Source organism: Sinocyclocheilus grahami, unplaced genomic scaffold (genome assembly GCF_001515645.1).
Source record: "Sinocyclocheilus grahami isolate Dianchi unplaced genomic scaffold, SAMN03320097.WGS_v1.1 scaffold378.1, whole genome shotgun sequence".
Lineage (NCBI taxonomy): Eukaryota > Metazoa > Chordata > Actinopteri > Cypriniformes > Cyprinidae > Sinocyclocheilus > Sinocyclocheilus grahami.
In genome coordinates, this window is record NW_015505557.1 from 903679 (window position 1) to 913038 (window position 9360).

The 9360-nt window shown below is 33.6% G+C and overlaps 1 protein-coding gene across 1 annotated transcript in view; it reads left to right on the forward strand.

Moving 5' to 3' along the window:
• The window catches only part of LOC107549681 (dehydrodolichyl diphosphate syntase complex subunit nus1-like), a 12871-nt gene extending 3734 nt beyond the window's left edge, over positions 1–9137 (forward strand). Inside the window, exons 2-5 of the mRNA XM_016230855.1 lie at positions 1804–1935; positions 2731–2883; positions 4018–4117; positions 7993–9137. Coding sequence (XP_016086341.1) covers positions 1804–1935; positions 2731–2883; positions 4018–4117; positions 7993–8083 — 476 coding nt within the window. The 3' untranslated portion in view covers positions 8084–9137. The remainder of the gene's footprint in view (positions 1–1803; positions 1936–2730; positions 2884–4017; positions 4118–7992) is intronic.
• The last annotated feature ends 223 nt before the right edge of the window (positions 9138–9360 follow it).

Sequence of the window (9360 nt, forward strand, 5' to 3'; positions counted from 1 at the left end):
GGACACATTGAAACCCATCCAGCTAAAAAGATATTGATGGAGTGTTGGGAACATAACTCAAATAATACATGTTTTGGATGGACTGTAAAAAAAGAGGCTGAGGATATTGGATTGACCAGAATAGATGTACAGAGGAAATTCCCATAATACCTCCGTGGTTATTTCCAATACCTATAGTAGACCTTCAGATTTTGGAAGAAATTAATAATAAAAAGGGCTATGTTTCCAAGAATGAGATTGCACAAATATACATGGATCAAAATTATAGTCAAGAAATTGAAATATTTACAGATGGATCCAAAGATCCCGTTTCAGGAAATACAGCAGTTTCTATATGCATTCCACATTTTAAAATTAAAATTGCAAAAAGGACAAGTAATCATTTATCAGTTTATTCAGCAGAAGTGATAGCCATTCTGATAGCTCTTCATTGGGTCGAGGAAATACAGCCATTAAAAGAAGTAATTTTCTCAGACTCTTATTCTGTCTTAATAAGTTTATTAAGTGGCAAGTCTACTTGAGCAAAGAGATCAATGCACACACTAGAGTACTTTGTGTTCACATATGATTGCCTTTTTTGCTCATATTGATGTCAAGATAGTATGGTTATGGTTATCTGTAAATATATGGGTCTAAGACGACATGTCCCATTTTGGTTTCCGCATCAGATTAAATGTACAAGTGATTTTGTTACATACATAAGAAGTTTATATACATTAATGTGATTTTATACACATTAAAGTGTCTTTAATGTTTCAAATAACTTCAAATAAAATGTCAAAATATGGGTGAAATAATATTCCATCGTCATTCAGTATAACAGATATATTTATGCAAAAATGAAACATACTCATGCTGCCCTGTACTTATTAAAATATATAAAACAAAGTTACTAAAGTTTGTTTTATTATATTATATGTTTATTAAATGTATTATGTTTTAAATGATTAAAAACCTCTTGCTAACAAATGGGTAAAATATATCATTTCTATAGATAAAACGTGACAGATGCACCAAAATAATTTCTTTGAAGGTTTTGAAATGCATATTAATCAAACTTTTATTCTCGTCTTTATAATTGAACAATCTGTCTGTTCTATTTCAAAACAGTCTCTTTCACCTCAATATATTTCTCAATGGAAGTAAAGGAGTGTCTGATATCATATTTTGCTTATAACCTTTGACATATTTTATAACTGACAAATATATGGTAAGGGTGAACAGAGGTCTGAATCACATTGTTAATAGTGATTTGTAATTTAAAGGTCATAAATTTAGTTTGGCCAAGAAATTACCTTCGTTATTCATTCCACTGGACTAAGTCATTTTATGAAGAAACCAAGAAGTCAGTGGTTCTCAACTAGTGGTCGACCGATAATTGTTTTTTTTTGACAGCCGATGCCGATATCTTGGAAAGCAGGGTGGCCGATATAAAGCCGATATAATTTTATTTATTTTAATTAATATTGAAGAAATTTGAAAATTGATAAAAAAAAGTAGATGTGTTAAATAAAAATACTTATACTTTAGATGACAAAGTATTTTTCACAAATAAATATTTAATAAAAATGTAATTAAAAAGGAAGTAAACACTGTAATGTTCCTCAATTAGCCTAAAGTATTGAGGGTCTAAATTTGTCTTCTGAAAGTGTGAGGTTGCTGATAACATTTTTAGATTGATGTTACTGATGCTGAAGTGTAAGCTGGGTTTTATGGTCGTTTCCAACTTTAATGGATGAAGAATATGGAGGGTTTCTCTCTGAAACGATAGTGTCTAATGGGTGTGGACATCTTGTTTTACAGGTGTCTTCAGGAGGAATAACTCCAGACTCATGGAGGGGATCCTGAAACAGCAGCAGGAGCTTTTGGGAATGGACAGTTCCAAATACTCGGTGGAGTTTATGAAGAACGGTACAGATAAGCAAGAGCATCAAGGTGAGGCTCAAATCCTGAGAAAATGACTGTTGCTTTCTGTTTGAGACGCCCACTGTGGGTGGGCACCTGTACAAACAGGTTGGATCAGAATATTTTGTCTAGTATGATTGCAGGTTTTTGTTTGTTTATGATCTCTGTAATGTATCACAATGATAGTTGTTTATACCTTTTATCTGTTTTCATGGCTTGGGATTGGAAAAGCAGGTTAATTCACTACAGGCTTTGTGGGAAAATGGAGAAACTTTTATGCAGTTTTTGTCTGAAAAATATTCATTTTTGCCGACCTCTGTAGGTCAGGAAATTGGTTTTATTTTTCAAAATATGCCTTGAGCAAGTCATCTTTTGAGGACCATATGAAACCCAATCCAGAGTGACACAGTGATACATAGGAAAACCGGTTTTTCTTATTGTATTACACCTAAGCTATATATATTTTCGGGCTCAATAATAAGTACTGATCCAGTTGTTCATGCCAACATATTTATACTTTTCAAAAGTTTGGGGTCAGTAAAACAACTGTTTTCAGAATTGATGATAGTAAGAAATGTTTCTTAAGTACCAAATCAGCAGCTTTGTAACTGTGTGGACTTGTTCACAAGATGTATTTAGCTCTGTCTCATCACACACATCTGACTTTAGCGGAAAGACTGTGAGTTCATATTTAGTCACTTGTTCTGATTTACTCAATTTCTAAATGGAATATAGACTATGCATCACCCGGGTGTTTTAGTCTTTGTAAATGTTGTCCACACTTTACTGAATAAATTAAAGTCATTTTTTTTCTGTCTTCTAAAGTGTTATCTTGTCAGTCAGTGGTGAAGGTCTTATCTCCAGATGATGGGCGGCTCAGTATCGTCCAGGCAGCCCAGCAGCTCTGCCGGGCCGTTGAGCTGAAGGAAAAGACATCCAAAGACATTAACGTCACTGTGCTGGACTCATTACTCAGAGGTGAGGTTACAGCATGTCTGTTAGCTGACTAGCACAAACCCGCAGTTAAATATGACATTTAGTCCTGTAATGTTATGTATATAAATGCTTAAGGACAAATATGTGTTAGTCTTTGAAAAAATTGTGCAACCACAGGTTGTATAAGAAGAAACATTTCTGCATAATTGAAAATGCTTTCTATTATTTTGACAAATAAATAAAATAAAGGATCCGGTCAATTATTTTCCTTTCTTCAGTGAATGCTGATAGGGATTACAAGTGAAGAGAAGGGGAAAAAATAAAGTTAAATACATTTTTCAAAGTGCCTTATGAGGGATTTCAAGTGTATGCCAGTGAAATAATTTGTGGGATATTTTTTGTTGTATTGTAGTGATGTTGTCTTCATCACAGTACAAGAGCAGAATAAATAGAAACACTTTTAGAGCTGTGAAATCTGATAATAAAAATATATATCCGATATCAAACACATTGAAAATGCCAAACAGTATAATATTTCACTGACTATTTATATGGTAATTTGACATTTCTTTATAGATGCAATGATTTAAACCTTTGATTTTTCAAATAAATAGACATTTTTTTGTGACTGAATCAATTAAATAAAACTTAGTCGTTTCACCAAACTCTCTCTTGCAAATTGACATTTTAATAAATATTGGGTCATATTAAATATTAATAATATCAATTATATACTAAATTGTATTACAAGATATTTATCTAAATATAATATTTGTTGTTATTTATAATATATAGTTACAATAATGTATCAAACCAAAATCTGCTTACAAAAATAGAATCGTATATATCTGTATCAGGAACATGATCATGTCAGATAACAAGGAGGCACAATGGAAAATATACTATTCAGGCCATCAGAGTGATGAAGAATATTTATAGCGCAAGCTCTGATTGCAACAGTATGAGCATCATCGCTTCTTTGTGATTGCAGCTCGCTGAGCTCACTCTTCCTGGAGGATATGAGAGACAGATCTGTTATTCAGGACCTTTTTTGCTTTTTCTATGGTATCCAGGATCTTCTCGGTTACCATAAGAGCCTGTAGTGTTCTCATTATTCATCTTCAGAAGCCCCTCAGGCTTTTTCCACTGAAGCCTGTTTTTTTCCCCCCTGTGCAGAGTCAAAGAACATACCAGACCCAGACCTGGTGCTGAAGTTCGGCCCTGTGGAAAGCACACTTGGGTTTCTTCCCTGGCACATCAGACTAACGGAGATTATGTGAGTATGTGTATGCATCGATGTAATTGAGCAAGCACAAACTATACAGAATGCAGGCGAGTTCTTAAACCATAAAACGCGTTTTGCCTTGCACAGAACATTTGAAGTTTACTTCTTTTTGGTCCTTTCCTCTGGCTTTCTGAACGTCTTAAAGTCTTAATTCGTTCTAATCCACAAATGAAGGCCTTGAAAATTCGGAGCAGAATGTCTTAAATGTCATTGCATGCATTGCAAAAAAAGTATCTTATTTTTTTTTGTCTTGTTTTTCCAATACAAATCATTTCCAAGAAATAATGAGGGGTTGGTAGCAGAAAGTGTGTGCTTTGACATAATTCCGTTCATATTTCTGTGAGTGTGTGTCAGTGCGTACGGTGGCATTTATCAGCACAGATTAACAACTAAACCCGTCCACGCTGACACACTTATCTCTGGAAGCTTTCCAAGCATGTGTAATGACGTGAACAGCTCTGTGAGATCACTGCACACATGCAGACTTTCACCGCATTGCGTCATACAACCATCATCAGCGTCCTGCAGTGTGACGGACTCCATCTTAATTCTTTTAAACACCAATTTCTTGCCTAATTAATATGCACAGAGTTTTTACCATATCAGATTGTGAATTATAAATGCGCTGTAACTACTATAATTAAAGGTTAAACAAATGTAAGGCATATACACAAAGCAGCTAAAAATACACTTTTCGTTCTATATATATTTTAACCCAAAATCTTGATGTTGGGTGAAAAAGCACAAATTCATATGCTTCCACTTTTAAAATGATATAACATATCCTGTTGACTTATCTTAAGAAGCAGAATTTAATAGAGAAGGAAACCTGTATTTTTCCTTTTCAGTGATAATTGAAAAATGTATTGAACTAATGGAAAACGTAAATTTGCATTGTTCAACACTGTACGGTTTTTGTGTTTCTCTGAGCTTCCACTAGATGGCAGTGTGTTACTGCACAGATTCACTGCATTATTAGCTAACTTGATCCTTTAGTTTCTCATCCATGTATCACAACACATTCAAGCTTCCATGAAGCGCCAAACAGGAAATCTGAATATATAAATGCAAATTGTGAATATATAGAAGTAAATCAAAATATATTTTTATAAATCTGAATTTATAAATGTAACTCGGTATATGTAGTCGAAAGTCTGAATTGTGAATATGTAGTTATAATTCTGAAAATATAAATGTAAATTGCAATATGTAGATGCAAGTCTGAATATATAAATGTAAATTAATATATATAAATGTAAATCATGAAGATGTTTATTATTCTGAAAATATAATTAAATCGGAATATATATATTTAAAAATCCTGAATATATAAATGCAAATCGGAATATACGTATATATTCTCTACATCTCAATGTAATTATATCTTTAGTATCAGACATGCCAGCAGACAGAAGTTCTTTGATTTATTTTTTATTTTTTAAAGAAAACAGAATGCCTGTACATCCTGCACACATGTATCAGTGCAGATATTGTACTATATTCATTATTATTATAATTAATGCATATCACTTATCTAAACCAAAGGAAATATTTTCCTTGAAAAAAGGCAGTGGGGCCAAAAGATCTTCACAGTCAGTGACAGTGTTAATACCTAGCTTTCTAGACAGTTCAACATGGCTGAGAGGGCTGAAACGTAATCTGTTTACAAATACTATTTTTGAGACAATTGCAGCAGCATGTGATAGACAGTAATAATTAATATAGCACACTATCTCCATTGATACATGTACAGGATATATAGGCATACTGTTTTCATAAAAAAGCTTTAAGAACTTATGTCTACTGACATGCCTAATAATATATACTTATATTGGGATTCAGACTATATATTCAGATTTGCATTTATATATTCAAGATTTATAAATATGCGTTCCGATTTAGAATTAAATAGTCAGAAAAAATAACTATATATTCACAGTTTACATTTATATATTCAAACCTAAAATTATATAGTCGAATTTGCTTCTATTTATTAAGACTTTAAAATATATATATATTGAGATTTACGTCTATACATATATTCATGATTTACATTTATTGTTTTGTGTCTGTATATTCAGATTTATATCTATATATTGCAATGTACATTAATATAATCAGAATTATTACTACATATTCACAGTTTACATTTATATATTCAGACTTATAACTATATATTAAGATTTACTTATTTATATATTAATCATTCATGATTTACATTTATATATTAAGATTTTTGTCTTTATATTCTGATTTAGATTTATATATTCTGATTTACTTCTATATATTCAGACTTACAACTATACATTCTGATGTACATTTATATATTCAGATTTATAAAAAAATATATTCTGATTTATTTCTATATATTCATTTATATACTCCAACTTTTTGCTGTTTGGCACTTCATAGTCTTCTATGCCTTGGATGGTGTTTGTCTGGTACACATCTGTAGACTGTTAATCAGGGCTGTTTTAAAGTAATTAAAATTACGTTTTGATTTTTAAAAGTTAAGTGATTGCACAAAATTGATTTACAATTATGCACCTACATTTCAAGTATATAATTGGCTACATTTTAATTATATCAGCTCAACTACCCTGAGGAAACTGAGATAACCCAACCACATCTGATCTTGTTCATTCCACGGAAAGGTAATGTGTGCGTTTGGACTGAAATTGGGGAGTAATATTTTTTTAGAGAATGAATACTTTTATATAGCAAAGGCACATTAATTTGATTAAAAATGACAGTAAAGACATTTATTACGTTTTGATTTTTTAAAGTTTTTAAGTGATTGCACAAAATTGATTTACAATTATGCACCTACATTTCAAGTATATAATTGGCTACATTTTAATTATATCAGCTCAACTACCCTGAGGAAACTGAGATAACCCAACCACATCTGATCTTGTTCATTCCACGGAAAGGTAATGTGTGCGTTTGGACTGAAATTGGGGAGTAATATTTTTTTAGAGAATGAATACTTTTATATAGCAAAGGCACATTAATTTGATTAAAAATGACAGTAAAGACATTTATATTGTTACAAAAAAATTCTATTTCAACTAAATACTGTTCTTTTGAATCCTGAAAAAATCGGTCATAGTTGTGCTGCTTAATATTTTTGTGGAAACTGTTTCCAACATTGATAAGAATAAGAAATGTTTCTTGAGCAGCAAATCAGCATATTAGAATGATTTCTGAAGGATCATGTGACACTGAAGACTGGAGTAATGATGCTGAAAATTTAGCTTCGATCACAGAAATAAATTACGTTTTAAAATATATTATAATAGAAAACCATTATTTTAAATTGCAATAATATTTTACATAATATTTTTTGTGTAATTTTTATCCAGCCTTGGTGAGTATAAGAGGTTATTTTTTTAAGCTTTTTGAATTTAGTTTTTATTTAATTGTGTTCTGTACTGCACATAAAGGTTTAGATTTAGTTAAAAATCATGAAATGCAGCTGAAGCAATATTTTATAAATATCCAATTAATCAATAGGTTTTTTTATTATTATTTGTCCCCCCCCTATTTAAGGAAATGAAGGCCATCATTAAAATGAATTAAAAGAGCAAAAGATATAACCAATAATATTGTTGCTAGTGGGATCTCCATCACGTGCGTGCTTTCACATGGAGCAGCATTTACTACACAGAGCCGTTGTTCACTGACAAGCTGCGCAAAACCACGATCATGTTTTGTGCAGCTTGTCAGTGAACAACGAGGTTTACTGCTAATTACAGAACTGGCTTTACTGACAAGATGCGCGTTAAATATCGCATGCGATTTATCGTGCAGTCCTAATTCTGAAGTATTCATTCTCTCCATTTTTCTCTCCTCTCCACCTGTAGCTCCATGCCGTCCCATGTAGACGTCTCTTACGACGACCTGTTTGGTGCTCTGCAGCGCTATGCGATGTGCGATCAGCGGTTGGGCAAGTGAGGAAGAGTCCACAGAGAGCAGAACAGAAGGAACTGAATGAGCGAGAGGGGATGGAGGGGGTCCGTCCATCTCTTCATGTTTACAGTACAAGCACTGGAGCCTCAGCGCCAGCAACCCACTGCTGCTGCTCTTCTCTGCCCGGATCATCTCTGCTCTTCTCCGCCAAGGCCTGCCGGGCGTCTCTCTGTGTGTATGTGTGTGTGTGTGTGTGATTATACTTGTGCATTTGTGTATGTGTGAGTCTCCCATGAGTAACTACACGCTGAAAAGGACGCAAGCGCTGCCTTGCGATGTGCCCACCAGCAAGCCGGTTGCTCATATGGTGTAAATTTACCATTATTTTTTTTTTAACTTTCCCGTATCTTTGGACACTTTGGTATGGTGGCAGTTTGTAAAAGTGCACTGAACTCTACAGACGTTAGTGTTACTCTAGTGTGACTTCACGGCAAACGAGAGCCCTTGGACAGAGAAATGCGCTTGTAGTTGCACAGCTGCTTTCAGATGGCGCAAACGTGCGAGAGATTTCTATTCGACAAATCTTCTGCATGCCGAATCTGTCTTTCTGCAATGTCATGCTCCCATTAAGGCTTAACAGGCTCTCTTAAATGGTTATGTGTGTTTATTCATAATTGTGTTGTATGAATGTGCACATGCGTGCCACAAATGACAATAATTAGCATTAAACCCTGAAGTTTGTAATTCTAAGTGTGCAAATTGACTGCTCTACATCGTTCCCTCCGAAAGCTCTCGCCGTTTGTAAATGCTTGTGGTGCCAATTATGTTTTTATTTGATTTTTATTTGTCATTAGGAAATATTGTTTCATTCAGACGTCTGTTATTTTTCTCTGTCAATGCTTCTATGCATCAGAAATGTTTCACATTAATATTTCGTGAGATCCGTGATTGTTTTTTTTTTTCATAAAATGACACAGGCTTTTCATCGTTCTGCTTACCAGAAGAAGTCTTAAATGTGTAATTCATGGGTTGCCGTTGGAAGGGTTGGTTTGCTAGTGTCCAGTGTGAATGTATAATAAACGCTACTGGAATCCTTTAACAGTAGTTGTGTTGAGAGTGGCATTGATTCTTCTGAGGTGAAGTCGAAATGAAAAGAGGAATGATTTTCTGTTGCAGCTTCACTCACACACTTCCTGCTTCTGACTGGTGTGTGATTTTTCTTTTAACTGACAGTTCTTCTGGCTGGCACTTTTATCCAATGTGACTTGCGTTCAGGCTATATATTTTATCACTGTGTTGCTTGGGAATTGAACTCATGGCAT